This window comes from Bombyx mori, chromosome 5 (genome assembly GCF_030269925.1).
Source record: "Bombyx mori chromosome 5, ASM3026992v2".
NCBI classification, from domain to species: Eukaryota; Metazoa; Arthropoda; class Insecta; order Lepidoptera; family Bombycidae; genus Bombyx; species Bombyx mori.
Window position 1 is genome coordinate 1,673,739 of NC_085111.1, and position 24,509 is coordinate 1,698,247.

A 24,509-nucleotide genomic window follows, 5' to 3' on the forward strand; every position below is an offset into this window, starting at 1 on the left:
ATGTGAGCTCGTCCACCCTTCTAAGCAATAAAAAAAAACCTGATTAGGCAGCCTTATGCATCAATCCGTTTTAGTTTTAAGGATGCGACACATATTACAAAAATACTTGATCATCATGCCTTAATTTTGTGGGGGGATATTACTGGAACCGTTCGACACCGTAACGAAAATGCAGCCCCGCCTTTCATGTTACCGAAATATAAACAGCGAATAACATTTATAACCCAACTTTTCGCAAATGTTGCAACTGTAATAGTTTTATAGGATTTAATCACTCCTAACATTTATAAGCTTGATTTTAATAACGAGTAAATTCCTACAGTACATATTATTTATTATATGTTATGTATACTTTAATTAGTACGTAATGGACTCGTATTCGATTCTAACTGATACCGCGGTCAAAGTTTTGTTGAATAGTGTTTTATACATAAGAAATAATGTTAAATAAACAAACATAGCTCTTTGCCGCGAAAAATTGGTGGATCCGTGATGCCAACACGCCCTGTCGCTAATTAAGTATTCACAGTTCAAATGTTTCGTTAGAAAATATGATGTCACGTTCGAAAATATGTCGAACACGTGCTCTCGCTTCGGTTACTGACCCGTTTGATAAAAATCATTGATAACACGCCGTTGATAATACAACGTTTTATGACGAAATTAATTATGGATCTAAAACCACTCCGCAATCAATTTAAAGGTATTTTATTTTCATTATGTATCTATCGATTAACTGCGGCGATGCTATCATATTTACCAAAAAGTGTAGGAAAATGAAAGCTAATTGAGGCGCTGAATGTAAAGCAAAATAATTTACTACGTAATATGTATGCATTTTTGTGATCTATGAATCAAGTGTGGTTTTTTTTTATTGCTTATATGGGTGGATGAGCTCACAGCCCACCTAGTGTTAAGTGGTTACTGGAGCCGTTAGACATCTACAACATAAATGCGCCAGCCACCTTGAGATATAAATTCTAAGGTCTCAATATGGTTACAACGGCTGCCTCACCTTTCAAACCGAAACGCATTACTGCTTCACGGCAGAAATTAACGAGGTGGTAATACATACCCGTGCGGACTCACAAGCGGTCCTACCACCAGTAATAACGCAAATTATAATTTTGCGGGTTTTATTTTTATTACATGATGTTATTCCTTCACCGTGGAAGTCAATCGTAAATACTTTTTAAGTACGTATTTCATTAGAAAAATTGGTACCCGCCTGCGGGATTCGAACACCGGTGCATCGCTAGATACGAATGCACCGGACGTCTTACCTTTTAGGCCACGACGACTTCAAACTTATTTCAAGAGTTTCACTCGGCATCTGCGTCTTAGAGTAAGAACAGCTTTACTGTCTCACTTGAGCATCGGATACAGGTTCGTCGTAGGGGTCGTCGCATCCCCCTACGGGGGCAGGGAAGATAACTAACCCCACTACACTGGCAAAGAACACAGGTGGTTGAGCGATAGAGGGTTTTACTTGGATTTACAGCATACCTTCCGCCTTCAAAGTTTAGCCAGAGCTCCGACGATGTCTTCTTCATCTTATATATAAAAATGAGTCTGTGTAATGTACGTATGCGCATAACTTCAGACCGCCGACAACAAATCGGATAATTCATTTTTTTGGCATTTGTTATTGTCAGGAGAAGGTTCTTATGAAAGAAAAAATTAAGATAATTGCGCGTAAAATTTGTAAATTTAAGAACAAATAGATTTTCTAATGTAACCTTATGGCTTTTGACATAACATTGGTAGAATGCGTGATGCAAATGTCGTAAAAGAGGATGCAAAAAAAACTGAATATCGTTTAAAACAAATGTATAAAAGAAAATTTATAATGAATAAATTATTGTCCCCGAAGCGAAGCGAGGGCGGATCGCTAGTTAAAACTAAAAAAGACCTCAAATGTCACAAACCTCAGCAATGAGGTTCACGACTGGCGAAGTAGTAATATGCTACAAAAGTAAATGTGTCTGATATTCGAATATAATTTCAAGTAGCTCATTATTCACAACAAAAGTATATTATTGCCTTCCAACAATTGTAATAAATTCCAAGAGGAAAGGCCGAACCCGAGTGTTTGTGTGTGTATGTACATAGTTATCATAATAATACATAGTTAGCACAATTTTTTTATTATTATTATTGCCGTATAGGCAGACGAACGAGCATACGGTTTATTGTTTATTTTTGTTTATTATTTTGGTTACAAGCCCCCTTAGTTTCTCGCCGGATCTCCTCAGTGGGTCACGATTTCGACCCGGTGATAGATTCTGCGAAGCACTGCTCTTGCTAGGGTTAGTGTTAGCAAATCCTCTAAGGTTGAGCCCGTGAGCTCAGAATACCAACGAAAAGGCAGAAAAAAATGGAAACAGAGTTTTTTTTTTCTATAACATGAAGCATCTCTTACTGCAGAGTATGTTAGTTCATATATTGATACAAACGTATTTTAAAACTACGAAGTCATTTAACATTGTTGTTCTGAATAAAACAATCCCTTAAACTTTGTGTCCAGTTATCGATTGCAATGTTTTTGTATAAATTATCATGGTGTTCAGAGCATGCCGTACTTTGTACAAGGGATCCCAAGGAATAATAGCGATTTCATTGATTGCTCTGATGAAGCCAACTTTCGTTTCACCAAATGAACCTATCGAATGTTGGTTTGAGGCACAGATCACAGAAACACAACAACGCGGCATTTTGTTAAAATCGTAAGCAGTGAAGACGTCGCAAGTTGACATTCGATTAATGACTGAAACTGGCATCAAGCCGCTTTTAGGCCAGATGGGTTCGCAAGCGCCACGCCTCCTTGCCATATCTCCTGTTTCTATGATCTGTGGTTTGAGGATAACGACGAAGGGAAGATCTTCCACCGTGCGGGTGTAATTGCCCGGTAGACCGACGTTCCGAATGTTGTTCTTCGTAGCTTGTATATATGCAAGCTTGTCTTGAAAATATCGTAGGCGAGATTCAGGCATCTGTCAAATATCTTGTGTTGTGGGATAGCTACCGCCACATTAGCAAACATTGAATCCGTTTTTACGTAAGACACTGCAGCAAGGTAAAGAATCAAGTTTTTTTAATAGCGTAGATGAAGAGTAAAGCGATAAAAAGTCCCTCAACACAAGACTTAACTGCATCTCTCTTAATAATCTAATTACGAAAGAAATTAACATCCACAAATTACCGAATTACTTTCGCCTTCCGATTTATGAGATTCATATCGTTGTAAAGCAAAAAAAAACTCGTGTTTCACAAATTGGACAGTTAGATAATGTGTACATAATTTTATATTATTAATGTTTTACGTAATACGTTTTCATTAAAATTGTCAGAATGTTGTTGGTAAATACGAGGGAATTATGTTAATTGAAAATTTTGCGGACCGTAATAAAATAATTAGCTTAAAACTTAGATACTAATTAAGGATTGAATTCAGAAAGGAAAAGAGGAAGTCTACTTTGTTTTGGAAATCAGTGTTTTAAGTGAAAAGGTATTTACGTAACTGCATTCTGTAATGGATACGGTTTCTCGGATTCTTCGCTTTTCAAAATGTTGAATTCGCTTACGTAACTGTCGTATATCAAAAACGGTGCGGTAATTTTTTAATATTAATTAAATTAAAATTGTTGTGACCTAAAGAATATGACGCACTTTTATTGTAAGCAATGCAACTGCGGTGGCGTTCAGATCCCGCAAACAAATATATACCTTATTTCTAACTAACATGACTGTGTTTAAAGAACACGTCTAATTTAAGCTGAAAAAAAAACATCGTGTATTATAAATCAAAACCTGCAAACTCACTATACACGAGTAAGTATAGGTAGTTAACGATTTTCTTATTACTAGAGGTCCCGCAGTAGTCGAAATTCGACTATAATTAATTGGAATTGTAAGTTTGTACACTATTATGATTGTATTTTATACTTCTATAATCACAAATTTCGCCAAGGCTACACTATAAAAAAATATTAATTAAGACAAACGCTGGTGACCGTGGGCGGCGGTGAATCACTTACCCTCAGGTGACCCGTCTTGCTCGTTTGCCTCTTAGTTGTTATAAAAAAAAAAAAAAAATTTAATCTATTCTCAATTTGACCACAGACGTCAAGAACAAAAGTTTGACAATAAATAGTATGCATGCGTGTGTGCGTCAGATACATGGTATGTAGTGTGTGTAATGTTTTCTTTATTGATTTAATGCATCTTTTATGCATTATTTTAAAAAAATATTAGCATTGTACACTTCTTCTCTATAAGTGTGGAAAATTTCATACTCCTCCGTCCGCGCAATTTTCGTAAAAAGGGATACAAAGTTTTTGCTTCACGTATTATATATTATATAGATTTCTGAAGAATTAAAAGAATCAAAATCATCTCTATCTACACATACGTCATTTATTATTTTGTCATCTCCGTCTGTAACAATTAGAGTGAGACTAAAGACGGTATGGTGTAATCTTTGGACTACAAACTAAACTTATGGAACTGTGAAATGAGGTCGGAAGCAATGGTGAATTGACGTCAAATTCATAATGGTCGTTTCGCTGTAAACAATACTGATAGAATATTAATGGTATATTGCATTCTCAAAGGTTTTTTCGAACGTAAATAAACAAAAACGCTATTATCGCTTAAATTTATGCTTTTATTCGTATTGTATATTAATTAACAAAGTTTAAAAAATCTACTAAAGTTTTTAAGTTTATAGTAAAATAAATAATTTTAAATTTCATTCCAAGATTTTATCTCTACAGCGAAACAATGCATGCGTTTCGGTCAATCTAATGCAAATGAAATTCAGGGCTCGTGTTCTAAAGTGGGCGGTGATATACAGGTTCACGCAGTACTGTTTGTGGAAAGCGGTGTTCATTAAACCTTAAATACACCAACGGCCAAAAAAAAAACTATTATACATAATAATATAGTATGTTCTTCGGCTTTTGCGAATCGTAGACATAACAAAATTTACTTTTAATCAAACAAAGCTATTGCATAGATTTTATCGCGGGCCTAGAGTGCGGCGACCGAATCTGAAATTCCGTAACGAAAAAAACCTTATACCCCTCACTCTGCCTACCACGTAGCTCGCGTTCAACACATTCACACGTTGCGCTTGTGTAGTGTTTGTGAATAAGCGCGTGGCGTGACGTCACACTGCATGCGCATCATGAAAAGTCTGCCCATCTCTCTCTCGCGCGGTCTAGCTTATGAGTGGGAAGGGGACAGTTAAGGTTTTGCTTTTATTAAAGTTTAATATATCGTGGTCTTGTTTTATTAATGTTTTAATATTAAATTATCATTGTCTAATTATAATTGCATAAGTTGATAAAAACTGCTATGCAATAGCTTTACCGCGGCAGTTCCCGAGTGCCACACGTTTTTTTTTATTCATCATTCTCCTGCCCTTTTCCCAGTTACCTGGTCGGCGCAACATTTTTTCTCCTTCCATACTCCTCTATCATATACCATTTCTTCGCTCTCTTACACTTATCGTCTTTCAAACAGTCCATCCATTTCTTCTTAGGTCTACCTCTTCCTCTATAGCCTTCCACGTACATAGTCAAAACCCTCTTAACAACCTCATTGTCATTTCGTCTCATCATATGTCCATACCATCTCCAACGGCTCTCGTTACTATCTCGCAGTTTTTACTTTTGTTATATAATTTCCAAAGCATCGAATTCTTTACAGTTTTCGTGGTTAGGAGCGACTAACCGTTTTAATATCATTCATATAATTAGTAAAATAATTTAGCTCAAATTAGGGGGCAAAATGTATTCATTACAATTCTCCCCGATATCTCACGACGCTCTGGATGGCTGGCAACCCGACATAGCGACACGTAGAAGATTGACTAGCTGCGCGATGTGACTCCGTTATTATTTCACGGAACATATTGAATTGCTGAATCGTGATGCTATCGCTGCGCCAGGAAAACTTGGATCGTGGTGACTGTAATATTTAATCGTCTGCTTACTGTGACACTGCAATAAACATTCGCGGTGATTTTCACGTGGCACAAGCTAAAATAGTCTTACCGCTACTTACCACTATTTCTATTCTCCTCAAACTATATACCTTCTTCTAGTAAATATTTATATTGCATTGTTGGAAACCATGACACATTAATAATAATATTTCCTTATTTTTACTGGTGATAGGACCACTTGTGAGTCCGCGCGGGTAGGTACCACCGCCCTGCCCATTTCTGCCGTGAAGCAGTAATGCGTTTCGGTTTGAAGGGCCGGGCAGCCGTTGTAACTATACCTGAGACCTTAGAACTTATATTTCAAGGTGGGTGGCGCATTTACGTTGTGGATGTCTATGGGCTCCAGTAACCACTTAACACCAGGTGGGCTGTGAGCTCGTCCACCCAACTAAGCAATAAAAAAAAAAATTACAAACTTTCCAAGAAGATATCGCCCGGCCTGGTATTTTTAATATTTATATACGCTATTTTTTTTAATTCAGCTCCTCATTTAAAATTTTTAGTATATTCTACCGAAAACCGTTGGGCCCGTTTAGAATAGTTTATATATTAAGAAGTAAGAAGTAGAAGTCTTCTCAGTAAGATTTGGTAATGTATTGAACTAATCAAATTATTTAAGTAACTAATATCACATCTGCAACTTTGACTATAGATTAAGGATTTTTTAGAGGTTATAGCTAAGTGTGGAAAAAAACGGATCACTCATATTGCAACACTTTCGAAACGTCAAAGTTTAAAAATGTATTAGTTCCCGCTATAATTCTGTCTAACTTCAAAATGTGTTTTTAATAATTCTTCTGGGCTACATGTTTTATTATTGCTTAGATCACGACCCGTCTAGAGGGCTCCGGTAACCATTTAATATCAGGTGAACACGTCCAACCCTCTAAGAATTAAATAAAAAAAATCACACGAGTACACTTGGCGTTTTATACAGAACAATGACGTTGGTACCACATACCAACTAGTTTTAGTTGTTATAAATAAATATGTACAATTGTAATATTCAACATATAATTATATTTTATAAATACAGTTTTATATACAGAACGACGGTATTTACGTTGTCAGCTTAAGGTCTGGTGTGCTGCACTCTTACCTACCCAGACACAAGTAATGAATGTCATTATAATTAAGTTTAAAAGTACCTATATAGACAGTACTTATCGGCCCCGATATTTCAAATAAAGCAATTAAATATTTGCTGACAGCTCTGTAAGAGTGCATTGAATTAAAATAATCGCTTCGGTTGAATAAGAATTTTGCAGCGTAATCGATAACATTAAGACCGAAATAGCGTCAGTAATCGATTGGACAATCGAGATAATTCTCAAAAAACAAACGTAGTTCGGGCAGTTACATTTTTTGTCGTAAAACGTATACCTCGAATTTATAATCTTGCGAAATGTCGGCTTTATTTAAGATTCCTTTAACGAGTTAATTACAAAGACTTTTTTAAAAAGTAAAATTGGGCGTCTAGTGAAAAACGATTGGGGCCCAATTCAGTCTCGGTTTAAGACGGAGATCCATATTTTGTTTTTGTCGATAAAATCTTATGTTTTTTTCTTATCTCTTATTTTTCTTTCTTATATCTCATATAATTCATTGCATTTTGAAGTGTACCAGCGACGCATATAATATGTAATTTTACAGCAATTGTACTTTAGCCCTTTGAGAGCGAACCATTGATAAATCGATTCCCTATTAATACCTATAGGGTGCTAAGCATCGGAATGCTGACTATTAGCGCGGTTTGATTATAGGTATTATTAGGTGTCTTATCGCATGCATGTGTGTATAACGTTTTGAATAAGTTAACAACATTTATAAATAACCATTTAAAGTTATTTGTTTCAGCACTGATTTTTGTTTTTTTTTTAAGATAAAGTTTTTTATAAGGTACTTTTTTTCGACAATCCTTTAACAATTTCTGCAAAACATGTGAAAATAATCTCATCACTAAAATGTTTAAGGCGCAGGCGAAGACCGTAAAGTGTCAGTGTGAATTTGTCAACATTAATTACATTTGCCAGCTATACGGTACGTATTCATCAGGAAACTGTTGCTTCAATAGTGTAACGACTTCAAAAACAAAAGATCTTCACTTTGACCATTTGTCTTACTTACTATAGCGTAAATGGGTGGACGAAAGTTCGCCTGATGTAAAATGGTTACCAGATACCATTACAACAGCACAAACCACCCCCAGACATGACACAGAGGCCTCAATTGTATTATATAACAACTACCCCACTCTTCAAACCGGAAAGCTTGACTGCTTCGCGACAGAAATCGGCAGGAATAGTAGTACCTACTTATGCAGGCTTACCGACACCCTACCACCATGAAATACCGGCTGGCGATCACACTATATTCAGAGGACGTTTCTGCCAATTCGCCCGTGAACCCATAGCCTTAAAAACCAAAGACTGTATATGCCAATAACAGTAAGGAATAGGGTAAAGCCGACATCACACAGCCAATTCATTAACCAAAAAATGAGTCAAATGCGTATTTTTGCATTGACACTAATGCTATCGCCGAAATCACATAACCGGTGACGTCATTGAAAATCGCTTCCCAATACAGCAGCGAGAAGAGATCACGCGCCAGATAAAGAGTACATGATAAATCAAATCGGACATGCAGATTCTCGCCTTAGAGACTCCTGATACCAATGATCATGACAATAACACCTGGTGACGAATGACAAAATTGAACTTTTACGTAATACCTATTACTAATGTTTAGTTTTCTCATTCTTGTTCTTTTCCTAGATGAATTAAATTTTTATAAATACATAGTCTGTCAATTATGATATAATATAAATCTATAAACACGAATGAAGTTTTTTTTACCATTTTACCAGTACGGACCGTTTTAAAGTTATTTTTATTATTATTTTATTTTCTATACTTAGTTGTTAGTTTTTGGCGGGAACGCGCGGAGTGAAGTTGTGTGATTTGTCTTATTTTGTCTATTTAGTGTTTCTTCAAGTTTAAATGCGTAATAACGGTGGTTTATTAACTGTTTAGTATCTGTGAAAGTGCACAAATGTGGGAAAATAAAACAAAGACGTAACTTCTCGGAATCCTCCAGAAAGTCCACCATTTTACTGACTTTATATATTCATCCCATATCATCTCATTTCATTTCATGCCACGTTTCATATTAATCAACTTCATTTCATTTCACTTCACATTATCATTTTACATATAAAAAAATTAAGATATGTGTTTAAAAAAGATTAGGCTGTATGGTATGACACCTCTGCCTTTCCAGTTGGAAAAATTAAACTACTACTACTTAGTTGGTCAATGTCACTGAAGTAGGAAACCTATGGAAATGAAACGTCAACAAAAATTCGTGCCACTGTGACGTCATCTGGCCACAAAACATGGCGGCTTTAGTGCTGCCCAGAAGATTTTAATGTTAGTAGGTTTTATCGATAAACGTTCTTGGCTTATTTTATTTTAAATATTGTTGAGTATGAATGTATTTGTAGAATTTATACTTTAATAGGAATTAAGTATATTGTTATGTGCAAAGATGATGTGATTTAGAGATATTATGTGAAATCTAAGACGAGTTCGTGCTTCAAATTTTCCAAGTAAACGATATGACGATTTTTAAAATTTGCTACACTGATTTTATAAAGTTGTCGTTTGCCGCAAAACATAAAGATATGGCATAGTACAGTGCCATCAGCCCATTTCTAGCATGCTGAATGTTATCGTATTTTGAGTACGTGTTTTTCTTAGACTATTACAATCTATTTTAATTGTTTTGCTGACTCTAAAGTCCGTAACAGACTGCCGCAGTGCACCTCAAGGAAGGTGCACCGCACCATTTGAATCACTCTCACTTGAGAGTGATTCAAATTTTAAACTTATCAAGGGACCGCCTGATAACAAAAAACACCTACAGAACATTTATTCGTTAATGAAATTACAAAGTTATTCCTTGTGACTTCCTCTCTAAAATCACTTAATTAATAAATATTTAACGAATTTACAATAGTGTTTTACTCACTGCGGAATAAAACTATTTTATTTAAATAGTTCCGAAGAGATTTTGTCGATAGCCTTTTTCCCGAAATATCTAAACAGAATGTCTAAATATGTTTTGATGACATAATATTTTAAAGAGGTATTTATGATTAGTGTCATGATGAATAGATTCCGACCGAAAAATGGTATCCGATATTTCGGATTCAAATATATTATTAAGTGTATAATCCATGTTTCGGATGAGGGCTCCATAATGAATTTAAATATATATAGTTAATAGTTTTGGGGCATCGACCTTCTTGAGATCCTATAAAATATGTTTTAATTATTATTTATGTACGTTTTAAGCATTATAAAATCAGAAATTTTATATTTAAGCAATCATATTAAATCGATATGAAAGTCAATAAATAATGTACAACCCAAAACAGACGGCCGAACTGACGTGACAATGACATTTGGCGCGCAAAACATGGCGGATTTTCGGCCTCATTAGACAGAGACGGAGACATTTACGTATATTCATGTTTCATTTTATGTACGCACTGAAATACTGTTATATTGTTTTCTTGCGAGTTAAAGTGCTGAGTAAGAACGAGATAGATATATGTTTATGTGTGTGCCTTCAAAATGGGTGCTATTTATATAAGCAATTGTACGTATAGAACAATATGTCGTGTCCCTACTATATAGGTCTATGGTCAATGTATGTAGACAATGTCATATTTCATATGTCAGTAGGTTTTTTTTTTCAAACTGACTGAATCCATTCCTATATACATCAATTTTATTTACGACCTCACAATCGAAAACAAAGCCTCGTCTTACGATACACGTTTCGAATCTCAATAAGCACAACGATCAGCTTATATTTGCATTAACACATACTAAACAGCTATTTTCAACTTTACGTCCACTTAGTAAGGTTGAAGGTTGAAAATAAGCAATCTTTTGTAAGACGTCACATATCATTGTCTCGCTCAAGGCGAACGCGTTCTGATTGAAAATCAAATAAGCATAGTTTTTATCCATTAACTTTTGTGCTGATAAGGCTCAAAAATATCGTATATGAATCGATTTCAGAACAAAACACATGTATATTTAAAAAAAAGGAGATTGATCTTTATGGTTCGGTCATAAAGACGATTTCGTGTTTTAAATCATTGGAAATTCGACTTTTAAGTGTGATGCTATCAAAATTAAGTAACTTAGATAACAATAGCGATTACGGGGATCATCATCCTGCGAAATAATCATGATACTGTGAAACATAAACTGTTTTTTTGTTTAGACAGGTAAACGAGTTTACTCCCCACCTGATGTTAAGTGGTTACCGGAGACGTCACGACCTAAATGCCGCCACCCATTTGTATGGTAATTACGGGTTAATGAGATTTAATTCGTTTGTAATTAATGAAATGCGTATTTCATTGGAAAAATCTCGTTCTTGCAATCAAACTAAGCCCAGTCGGTTGACATTGTTATTGACATCGGCGATCGTTTGCTCGTTCGTCTGTCAATGATTTTTAAGTTATCCATTTAATAAATGATCCCGCCAACTAGTGATACAATTAAAAAATTCTTTACCAACACTTTTTCGCCGAGACAGTCGCGCATACCAACACTCGTCTAGCACAAATGAGCGACAATCAACACGCAACCAGCTAAAAATACATTAACTACAAATAGGTGACTGGAACAAAGCGACGATGCAAATAATTAAATCACTTATTCTCGACAAACTGCTTATTTTCACTACATAATATGTGTGCCAGCTTTTTTTTGGTGACCACTATAAATTAATTAAAAGAGCTAATGGTTTAACTGTAAACCATCTCAATAGGGATGGGATATGCTCACTATGAAGTCGTCGTGGCCTAATGCGGAGTTTACATTACGAAATTAGTGTCATGCATGTTGAACTCAGTTGCACGAAAGTAGTTTCGATATATGCGAAAGTAATTTCGTTAAAAAATTAGCGTCGCGAAATCCACAGTATCGCAGTAACCATGGCGCTGTCAGCATCAAAGCTATATTTTGCTATATTCAATGTAGCTAAAGAAATGCTTATATACCTATAAACTTAAAAAAAGACTATCAAGAAAAAAAAAAGTTGGTAGATTCGAGGATGGTCAACAAGAAGGCATTTAGGTGCAATGAAGTTAGTCTTTGAATTAGCAGATGAAGATCCTGAGAGTTATAGCCCAAGAGCCCGTGGGCTCTACCTGTATGTATTTGACCAGACCTGAATTTTCGTACATTGAGACCCCTATACCTACCATGCATGAGGTGGGGACTCACTAAGCTCAAAGTGGTCGACGCGCCGAGCGCTCAAGTAGGACAGGTACCGATTTTGACGGATTTTAAATCCATTTGACCACGTCTGCCGTTTTGAAATTTTGAAAATATATGATTATTATTATCGGAAAATAAGAATGGCAGACCATTATCGCGCATTTTACTTTGTGGCAGACCACTTTAAAAATGCTAAAAAAATAAAATTTTGAAAGTAATTGACCAGATCTGCCATTGATATAATAATATGTTGTTTATTATAGTCTTAAAAACTTATATTGATCACGGCAGACCTCTACATTGCGTACACACATCAACATAATAATATAATAAAATCTTACCTACTACCCGGCCAGATGTATATGTATTATGTTTTCCGTTCACTGTTTTAGAGGAATATAAATTACTTGCGATTTACTTTAGCAATGTAATCAAAAAATAATTCAATTCCTATTATTTTTTGATCAGCATTATACCGTATTATTTATAATTATTCCATAAAAAATTCACTTCTTTATTGTCTAACTAATGAAGTTTAGTATATAGAATATAAAAAATATTAATTTCGGTAAATACATTGCTAAAGTAAATCGCAAGTAAATTATATTCTTCTAAAACAGTGAACGGAAAATATAATATACATCTGGCCGGATAGTAGCTAAGATTTTATTATATGTTGATGTGTGTACGCAATGTAGAGGTCTGCCGTGATCAATATAAGTTTTTAAGACTATAGTAAACAACATATTATTATATCAATGGCAGATCTGGTCAATTACTTTCAAAATTTTATTTTTTTAGCATTTTCAAAGTGGTCTGCCACAAAGTAAAATGCGCGATAATGGTCTGCCATTTTTATTTTCCGATAATAATAATCATATATTTTCAAAATTTCAAAACGGCAGACGTGGTCAAATGGATTTAAAATCCGTCAAAATCGGTACCTGTCCTACCTGAGCGCTCGGCGCGTCGACCACTTTGAGCTTAGTGAGTCCTCACCTCATGCATGGTAGGTATAGGGGTCTCAATGTACGAAAATTCAGGTCTGGTCAAATACATACAGGTAGAGCCCACGGGCTCTTGGGCTATTATAAAAACTATTTTCGAATGAGTGAAGATAATTTTGATTTTTTACTGCAGGTGTTTCGGGACCCTTGTCATTGATATTCATTAATAAGATCTATATTTTTTTCTGTACTCCATCGTTGGTTTGCCATTTTCAACGCTTGAAGCGCGTCCGAACTAACAATACACACGTCCGCACAGCGCAGGCCCTTTCGCGACATTAGTTTCACGTCGCGTCTACACTATGAAATTAGTTGCATGACACTAATTTCACCAAAAAATCGCGCAGGGCACGAAACTAATTTGCATACATGAAAGTAATGCATGCATTACGAAAGTATTAAATTACACGTGAAACTGTTGGTAAAACTAATGTCACGAAATTAATTTTACGCCACTAATTTCGTAATGTAAATTCGGCTTAACAGATAAGACGTCCGGTGTGAAGCGATGTACCGGTGTTCGAATTCCCCAGGCGAGTACCAATTTTTCTATTGAAATACGTACTCAACAAATGTTCACGATTGACTTCCACGGTGAAGGAATAACATCGTGTAATAAAAATGAAACCCGTAAAATTGTAATTTGCGCAATTACTGGCGGTAGGACCTTTTGTGAGTCCGCGCAGGTGGGTACCACTACCCTGCCTATTTCTGCCGTGAAGCAGTAATGCGTTTCGGTTTGAAGTCTGGGGCAGCCGTTGTAACTATACATGAGACCTTAGAACTTGTATCTCAAGGTGGGTGGCGCATTTACGTTGTGGATGTCTATGGGCTCCAGTAACCACTTAACACCAGATGGGCTCTGAGCTCATCCACCCATCTAAGCAACAAAAAAAAAAAAGTCCTCATATTTTTATTAAACTTTGTAAGAAACCTACAATTGAAAGTAACGTACACTATAGCACATTTCACATGTGAACTAGAGGAATTTTCCAACAAAAATTTAAGTTATAATTATTCAAGACAAATAATAATCTATACTAATATTATAAAGAGGAAAGATTTGTTTGTTTGTTTGTTTCGAATAGGCTCCGAAACTACTGGACCGATTTGAAAAATTATTTTTCCATTAGAAGCCGACATTGTCCCTGATGAACATAGGCAACTTTTTTTAATGTTTTTTTTTTTGTTTGTTTTCTTGTGTGTTTTAATGTTTACGAAGCGAAGCGAGGGCGGGTCGCTAGTGGTAGATAAATCGGTTAGAGCATCGGTCAGACTTCTGTGGAAACGTATAAAAATTGTCAAAAAAAGATTTTCAGTTTTCGTGGTTATTGTTAACATTTTTAAAAAGTATTCACAATAACTTTGCAAGTCATTATTACCTCGAAATAATATCACTGAGACCTGAGATCAAAGTATGGTGAAACACCGATAAAGATTTTTTCTCTAAAAATTCTTTAAAATTTTAAATTCTTTAAAAAGCGGTACCCTTACCGTTGATAATTTCAAAAGAAAAGAAAAATGTTGTTTCAACCAATAAAAAAAGTAAAGAATATATTATATTTTATTTTAAAATTATAAATACAGTGAAACCCCGTTTAGCGCTGTTTCGGCTCAACGTTTTTTTTTTTTTGAATTATGGGATTCCCTAAAATTGGACAAAATTTGGATTGGAATAATTGGTTCTGGATATCCGAAGAAGTTTATCTGTGTTTCTATGTTCCTGTCTGTTCTGTATATTAACGTATTTTTATCGTTTCAAATATTTACTAAAGTTATTTTAAGTACAACAACAATAACTTTTTGTTTTATTGTTAAACAAAAAACGTAATAAATAAATTTAATGGTAAAATACCAGACTAATTTTCTACCCATCTTCCCCTAAGCTCATTATTTACGTGATGAGATAATCATTTTACGTTTAATATTACGCTCTACTTTGATGGAATGTACATAGACAACCCATTATACCCGCTCCACGTTCAAGGGGTCTTACTGTAACATCAAAAATAAATAAAATTGGAGTGTCTGTTTGTAATAATAAAATAACCACTTTTTACTAAATGCGTAAGTACGTATACACAGTACATATACCAAAATATTTTGTATTTTTTATTTTTGTCTGTCAGTCTCTCTGTTTGTTCCGGCTAATCTCTGGAACGGCTGGACCGACTTTGACGGGACTTTCACTGATAGGTAGCTGATGATTGATATAAGGAGTAACTTATTCTAATTTCTTCGTTAATTGCTTCGCCCCGCGGCGTCACCCGCGGTACGATAATAACCGCTGGTAGCATCGCGGGACTCAGCTCGTACAACAATACGTTTCAAAAATATATTTTAATGTCCTTTGAATGAATCAAGATACCATTTGTTACGCGTTTTCCTTAGTTAGGTTGAAAATTGATTATTTTGTTTTGTATTAATTGAATATCTGAATAAAATTAGCAATTTTAACATACATAAATTATAATTATATTTTTTAATACATTTAATTATGTACGCTCTCCAACGACAGCGTTGCGTTTTAATAATGTGTAACACTTAAATTTAAACAAAGCGTTATCAACTTCATTTAGAATTACCAGCACGATATAAAAGATAAATCCATATCTTTAATACAAACGCTAAAAGATACTAAATAAAACCTTAACCTGAAAGAACAAAACAGGCATGTTTGAATCATGCATTAATATTTAAAAAAAACCTATGAATCGATTGATTTTGATTTTCAACGTAAATCTTCCAATGCAGTTTGGTAATGAATCATGTTTTACTGACCAACTTCAACATCCGTGAACCAGACTGAGAGCCGCTACAACAATCTGCAGTACCGAAAGCCTAATAGAATAGTTCTAATTCTAATTGAACCATCAAGCGTCCACAGCACACACACTCACTTTTACCTAACTAATTATTGCAGGGACCATTGGGTTTGGAACGCGAGACGAGAGTTTGTTTTTATGTTCCGCCACGCGTCGTTCGAATAGACGTTTTCGAAAATCAATTCACTCATTCACAGCACAATAACAATTCGTTATTCGTAATAATTATATTTAGACATCTACAATTTTTCAAATCACTTAGACTTCGTTATATTTGTTTGTAAAGTACGATATAAAAGTTACAAAGCGAACGAAACAAAACAAGACGATAACATCGAGTCGGCGGTTGACGCGGTACTGATGAGAAATCGAGAATGAATCGAGCTAGCGAGGACTGAGGACGGTCGTGCCTCTCGCTCAAGCCCGAACCTGCGTTCTCAACCTGTCCTCAGATGATTGTCTGCGACGACCTCACGCGCACCCAACCTTTTTTATTGCTCCAGGTGCTTTTTGTATAATAATGAGCAGCTCACGAACGATGAGAGCGTGAACTTAACGCATCCGGTGTTCCGTGGATCGATAAATTAATCATTAGACCAGAAATGCCAAGTTTTACGTTGCAGAAGCGTAGTTGTAATGATAATAATCGGTAAACTACAACAATGAAGTCTACTCTCAAGAGCACATGACGCTGAAATCATAATACAAATTAAAGAAACAAAATAACACTTGAGTTGACAATGAATCATGAAGTGGATATTAAAAACAAGAGGCTTAGACTAACGCGTGCTATTACTCACGCGACTATTGTTATTGGCATCAATTTAATAAGTGCTCAAAATCTAGATATGTAGTTTTCTTTATAAATCGTATTTCGTTTGGTGTTGATTTTTTTTTTTTTTTTTTTTTTTATTGCCCTTGTAGGCAGACGAGCATACGGCCCACCTGATGGTGAGTGGTTACCGTCGCTCATGGACTTCAGCAATGCCAGGGGCAGAGCCAAGCCGCTGCCTACCGCTTAATACTCTCCATAAGCCTCGTTTGAAGAAGGACATGTCATAGCGCTCGGGAAACACCGTGGAGGGGAGCTCATTCCATAGCCGGATGGTGCGTGGCAAAAAAGATCTCTGGAAGCGCACTGTGGATGACCGCAGTGGCTCCAGGTAGTATGGATGAACTCTACTCCGGTGGCGGGCGGTGCGGTGGTAAAAACGAGATGCCGGTATCATCTCGAATAATTCCTCAGAGCACTCCCCATGGAACATACGGTACAAAATACAGAGGGAACCGAAGTCCCTCCGCAGACCCAGAGGTTCCAAACGATCCGAGAGAATGGGATTATCGACAATCCGAACGGCCCTCTTCTGTAGGGAGTCAAATGGAAGAAGCTGGTATTTGGGGGCCCCGGCCCAGAGATGGGAGCAGTACTCCACGCGAGGCCGGACTTGTGCTTTATAAAGCAAAAGCCTTTGTCCAGGCGTGAAGTACCGCTTCGCTCTGTTGAGGACTCCCAGCATTTTGGACGCCAACTTGGCTTTGCCTTCCAAATGACTCCGAAACTGGACGTCGCTCGAAATGTCGACCCCAAGTATCCCGATACTCTTGGAAGGTTGCAGGGATACTCCTTGGAATTGCGGCGCCATGACAAAGGGGTCCTTCTTGGCAGTGAACGCGCAAACTTGTGTCTTTAAGGGGTTGAATTGAACCAAGTTCAATTCACCCCATTTGGAGACTCGCCCCAGAGAGTTCTCCACTTCAGACACAAGTTTTGATCGTCTCTCTTGCACCGCGCTCCGAGAGAGACTCTGATGGCCGATATATCGCGCATCCCCCGTGCTGTCATCCGCATAGCAATGCATGCTATCAATAGACAGCATGTCATTGATATACAGGATGAAAAGCGTGGGGGAGAGCACCGAACCTTGTGGAACGCCAGCGTTAATGGTCATGGTATCAGAGCAGTCACCGTCTACAACGACTGTGATGCTCCGCCCATCCAAAAAGCTAGCGATCCACTTGCAGAGACCCTCGGGGATTCCGTAAGATGGTATCTTCGACAGAAGTGCCCTATGCCAGACCCTGTCGAAGGCCTTCGCGATATCAAGGCTCACAGCAAGAGCCTCGCCCTTGCTTTCCAAGGCTTCAGCCCACCTGTGAGTAAGGTATACAAGAAGATCGCCAGCTGAGCGACCGTGACGGAAGCCGTACTGTCGGTCACTGATCAGCTGGCGATCCTCCAGATACTTCAGGAGTTGTATATTAATTATTCGCTCCATCACCTTGGAAAGCAAGGAAGTTATCGCGATAGGCCTATAGCTCGATGGGTCCGACCGGTCACCCTTCTTGGGGATAGGGTGGACGTGGGCGGTCTTCCATGAAGACGGAACCCTGTTAGCGCAATAAGAAAGACGATACAAACGCGTTAGCGCAGGCGTCAGCTCAGGGGCGCACCTTTTCAGAACCACTGCAGGGATGCCGTCTGGCCCACTCGACTTATGGACGTCCAGGAGTCGGAGCTCCCGCCTGACTGCACACTGTGTGAAGCAGATCTCCGGCAGGGAGCTATCACACCGGGGGATGTTCGGTGGTGTGACACCCCCGTCGTCCACAGTCGAGTTCGAGGCAAAGAGTTTGACCAGAAGGTCAGCCTTCTCTTTCGCACTATGGGCCAGACTGTCATCGGACTTGCGTAGTGGTGGGAGACTAGACCTGCAAAAATTTCCTTCTGCAGCTTTGGCGAGCGACCAAAAAGCACGGCTCCCAGAGGGATAGCTCTTCAGTCGCTCGCCAATTCTAGCAACGTGCTCCGATTTCGCCCTGGCAATAACCTTCTTGTAGGACCTGGAAGCGGCGTTATATTTCCGCCTTTCCTCTGAGATGTTAGGATCCCGACGTCTCCTGGCATCATTCCATGCCACGTATGCGGACCGCTTGAGGTGTGCAGCATCCCTGCTGGCATTGTTATACCAGGGTCTGCTGCGACCCCCAACGGGCACTTCAGAGGAGGGAATAAACAATTCCATCCCCCGAAGCACCACGTTTTTAAGTCGGTCCGCACAGACGTCAGGATCACCAGAGGAAAAGCAGAGCCGCCCCCATGGGTAGGATGCGTAAAATTCACGCAATCCATCCCAATCTGCTGACATATACCGCCAAACTCTTCGATACCCGGTCGTCGTTCGACGACCAGGACGAGAGATTGGTATCTCAGCTCGGATAAGGCAGTGATCAGACGATCCAAGCGGAGCGTCGACCACCACACTGTATCCGGCCGGATCGGTGGTCAGCAGAAGGTCCAACAAAGAGGGCTCGTGCCCCCCAATATCTGGGACACGGGTGGGCTGTGTCACCAGCTGAGTGAGGCCGTAGGACAAGGCGAAATCGTAGGCAGCCCGACCCGGGAGGTCAGTGGTTCTGGACCCCAACCACTCTTGGTGGTGAGCGTTAAAGTCTCCAAGAACCACTACCTCCGCAGATGGGTACTGCTCAAGCACGCGGTTAGTCCCCTCTTGCACATGCTCTATCAGAGCTGAACCTGCATCACTGTTGTGGGACCTGTACAGGCACGCGTAGACTCGGGTACAACCCCCGTGATCTACGCGTAGCCACAAGAGGGACAGGTCCCGTTGTTCGAGGCCTCGTAGACGGCGACAACAGACATCAGCCCGGACGAATACACACACCCCGGCTTTACGCAGGAAGTTGTGCTCCAATACGTAGCCGGGGTATTCAAGGTACGAAGTATCATCCGGAGCAGATATCTGCGTCTCCGTCAGAAAAAGCAGGGCAAATTTGTTACCTGACTAAAATCATTTACTATTCAAACACGAGTTGTATTGTTTCAAGATTTCCTGCGTTTCAAGTGCCTTATGAATGAGCCGGATTTGTCCGTGACCATGAAAGCTATGAAAACTAATTCATTCCGTAAAAGTGTCTCTAATCATGTCTGCCACTCGCGCTATCTAAAACATTTTTTTTGTTTTTATGCACTTTAAGCATGCTACTAAGAACATTTACTAAAATATCAATACATTCGTAGTCACAGAACATTGCACAGTGTAACTTACAATGAGCACACGACAATCTATATATATATAAAAATGAATTGCTGTTCGTCAGTCTCGCTAAAACTCGAGAACGGATGGACCGATTTGGCTAATTTTGGTCTTGAATTATTCGTGGAAGTCCAGGGAAGGTTTAAAAGGTGAGATAATATAAACAAAGCTCGGAATTATACAAAAACAAACAATTTTGTTTTTCCTTTGATGTGTCCCCTTGATGTGTCTTTTATTGATCGATGGAGGCACTACGAAGTCTGCCGGGTCAGCTAGTAATTAATATTGTTTAAGATTCACTTATCTTACACAAATCTTAATTACAAATAATTAATATTGTGTAGTTAAGATTAGTGAAAACGAAAAATAAAAACTAACCAACCATTAACAAATCAGTATTACTCAATTAATTATTATTGTAAACTAATTATAAATATTTGTTTTCATGTCGCGTATTCTAATTCGTTGCGGCCACTCGACGTTTGTGCGATTGCATGGTAATTTTACAGTCCCTATTGTAAGCATTATAAAATAGGTTTTTTTCAGTTTCTTAAAGATAGATTTTATAATTTTTTAATCGTGTTATTTTTCATTTTCTTTTTTTTTTAAATATCAAGTTATAATCAGAATTTGTTTGTTCGTATTTATCACATGTGTCATTTATCATGTACCTTTTCGCCATGTTGTTCTGAATTGGCGAGCACATTGTCAGTAGAACTAACAAAAAAAAAAAAGACGTGAAATGTTTCCAAAAATGTACCAGCTGTGTCGTCGACAACCTGCAGTCCACTGAGGTTTCTCGCCGGACCTTCTGAGTGGGTCGCGTTTCCAATTCGGTGGTAGATTCTGCGAAGCACTGCTATTGATAGGGCCAGTTTTAGCTACGTCCACAGGCTAGAGCCCCGTGAGCTCACCTACTCGCTCGGTTACGCTGGCGTACCCCTAGGTTATTAGGTTACTAAGTATAGGTAGGAAAAAAAAACAGCCCGTTCGGAGGCTGCCGCTGGTGTTCGGGATACCCCGGTGGACCAGGACCCAACTGCCAAGTCAGCAGAATGCGATACCTCCAACCGGCCGATCTTCGCTAACGCAGTTTCTATATAATACGTACACAGCTCCACAGACCTGTGGAATTCATAAATACTCCAATGGATATCAGTGTGCTTAGTGCGAATTTCTTAACGTTCTCGATAGCGTAAAAGTTAACCCATTTTTGTATGCAGTTGAAACAGCGCCCTTAGCGGCAAACGTACGCAAACGATCCAATTCCATACAAATATGAGCTAACTTTTACGCTATCGAGAACGTTAAAAAACTCGCAATAAGCACACAGCGAAGTTTCCCATCATCGCATGTGTCAAGATAAAATAGAACGAACGATTGGGTTTCGTACGCAAACAAGCACGTGACTTCGACGATGTAACAACAATCAATAGCAGGGCTATTTAAAACTAAAGGAAGTCGAGATAACGGATCACATGAAGACGTTTTCAACAACAACCTAATCCATATACCTACCGCGTACTTCGATAAAATGACAGTTAAACTGTGCACTACACATAACAATATCTATATATTAATACGTGAAGCAAAACTTTTGTATCCCTTTTTACGAAAATTGCGCGGACGGAGTAGTATGACATTTTCCACACTTATAGAGAATATAGAGAAGAAGTGCACAATGCTAATTTTTTTTTTTAAATAATGCATAAATGATACATTAAATCAATAAAGAAAACATTACACACACTACATACCATGTATTTGACGCACACACGCATGCATACTATTTATTGTCAAACTTTTGTTCTTGACGTCTGTGGTCAAATTGAGAATAGATTAAATATTTTTTGTCTTTATTAATATTTTTTTATAGTGTAGCCTTGGCGAAATTTGTGATTATAGAAGTATAAAACACAATCATAATAGTGTACAAACTTATAATACAATTCCAATTAATTATAGTCGAATTTCGACTACTGCGGGACCACTAGTTTGGGTAAAACGTTGATGAGTTGAGACTTGATTTGACACAATTTTCACGGTATCCGTCTTGATAGGGCGTTTTGGAAATCCACACGAGGCACCACCACCTTGCCTATTTCTGGCGTAAAGCAGTAATGCGTTTCGGTTTGAAGGGTGGGGCAGCCGTTGTACTTTAAAAAAAGAGACTTAGAACTCAGGTCTCAAAATGGGCGGCGGTATTGACGTGGTTGATGTCTATGGGTTCTGGTGACCACTTATCACCAGACGAGCAATGAACTCGTTCACCCAGCGTAACAAAAAAATAATTCAAAAAATACCTAATATCTTTATTATTATAAATAATGGCATTTTATAATGGCATGTTATTATTATAGATGGGCAACGTTTTCCTTTATCACTTATCACCGTTTTTTTGTGTCGGATATAAAATACCGAAATGACTTCTTAATTCACGAATGTGCTTTCGATATAATAAAAGGCATATGATGGCGAATAATTTCACTACTTCCCCATGAACGGACTTACAACTCTTTGGCCCACACAAAGAGGAGATCTTTTTTTACTGCTAAAACAGGTGAACGAGGTCACGGTCCGCCCTACATTAAGCGATTACCGGAAACTCTAGACATCCTTACGGTGAATTGTCTCACCTATTAGTGTATTTTATGTAGACGGCAAAATCTACAACTACTGCAGTACAAATTACATTATTAATTCGTTAAAAAATTACAAACCTTAAAACAATATATGATAAAAACACTTTTAATAGTAAAATCTTAATATTCGTATCCCTAATTCCAATTTCCTCGGTGTTTAGGCAAACTGTAGCTTGTAAATACATCAACATGTGTGTGTCTGTGTGTGTACGACAGGTAAATTGAATTCTTTGTTCATTGTTTAAGAAATCCTTGCTTCCTGTTTGCATCGACGCTTCGTTCGTATAATTTCGAAGACACCAGTCACCGACCGGTGACGGAAAAATGGCTAAACACTTTTTTGTGAGTACAGGTCTTTGAACTACAGTTCACAGATATAAATCAGTTCTGGGAGTGAATATTTCGTAAAAAACGCTTCTCTTTGTTATTTTTGATGGAGAAGGAAAACAGAACTACGCGGCACAGACATGTAATATAATAACGACCCTTGGTAATTACAATCACCGTTCGAGATTGGACTTTGGAATATTTTTTTTATTGCTTAGATGGGTGGACGAGCTCTCAGCCCACCTAGTATTAAGTGGTTACTGGAGCCCTAGACATCTAGAACGTAAATGCGCCGCCCACATTGAGATCTAAGTTCTAAGGTCTCAGTATAGTTACAACGGCTGCCCCACCCTTCAAATCGAAACGAATTACTGCTTCACGGCAGAAATAGGCAGGGTGGTGGTACCTACCCGTGCGGACTCACAAGAGGTCCCACCACAAGTAATTACGCAAATTATAATTTTGCGGATTTGATTTTTATTACACAATGTTATTCCTTCACCGGAAATAGGACCGGGGTTAGGATTGCTTTGTGTTATCCCTCTCTTCCCTATCCCTATCTTTCCCTATCCCTATCCCTCCCTATCTTTCGTTTAAGAAATGAGTAGTGCCAAACATGTAGTGCAATATTTTTTTCCTATCATTGCTGATAGCCTTGAGCGGCTATTTCAGCTTCTCCTTGACGTGTAGGTGAGCTCACGGGGCTCAAACCGGGGGTGTTGCCAGCACTGGCCCTAGCAAGAGCAGTGCTCGCAGAATCTACCACCGGGTCGGAAACGCGACCCACTGAGAAGATCCGGCGAGAAACTCTGTGGGCTGTGTTTGTAGTGCGAGATCTATCCGTATCTACAGCGCGTTGACAAATACGTAACCACTATTGCCGTTTAGCTATTAAATTAAACTGGTCATGCTGTAAGCTGTAATTGTTAGTTTTGACTTATTTAATTTAACGTATGACTATCGCTAAAACCCAGTAAATTATACAAACAGGTAATACAAAGAGAAAAACAACAGAACCTTGAATCTTGCATCGTCCCAATTAGCACATTTTTTTGTGAGTCTCTTAGGACTTGGAGCGAGACGCGACAAATATTTTATGTTCGTCGATGTGTTTGTCAAACTTATTTTTGTTTTCTAAACACGGCGGCCATTTGAAAATATCCGGATTCCAAAGTAAATATTCCTATATTTGTCAGCGGACATTTTCTTAGTGAGAAGCTGTTCTTATTGATTCTTTGTTCGTCTCTCGGGCTTAGCGTTTATATAGCACCAGTAATCACGCAAATTACATTTTTTGCGACTTTGATTTTTATTACACGATCTTATTGCTTCAACGTG

At 38.0% G+C, this 24,509-nt stretch overlaps 1 protein-coding gene across 3 annotated transcripts in view; it reads right to left on the minus strand.

Moving 5' to 3' along the window:
* Positions 1-24,509, minus strand: part of LOC101744937 (rho GTPase-activating protein conundrum) — a 124,612-nt gene that overhangs the window by 66,709 nt on the left and 33,394 nt on the right. The window contains exon 1 of one of the 3 annotated variants that reach the window (XM_004926218.5): positions 16,104-16,606. The exons of 1 other annotated variant lie outside the window; for it this stretch is intronic. In XM_004926218.5, the coding sequence (XP_004926275.1) occupies positions 16,104-16,115 (12 nt within the window). In that variant the 5' untranslated portion in view covers positions 16,116-16,606. Of the gene's footprint in view, positions 1-16,103; positions 16,607-24,509 lie in introns of those variants that run through there. One more of the 3 variants, XM_062668528.1, reaches the window with a different exon arrangement.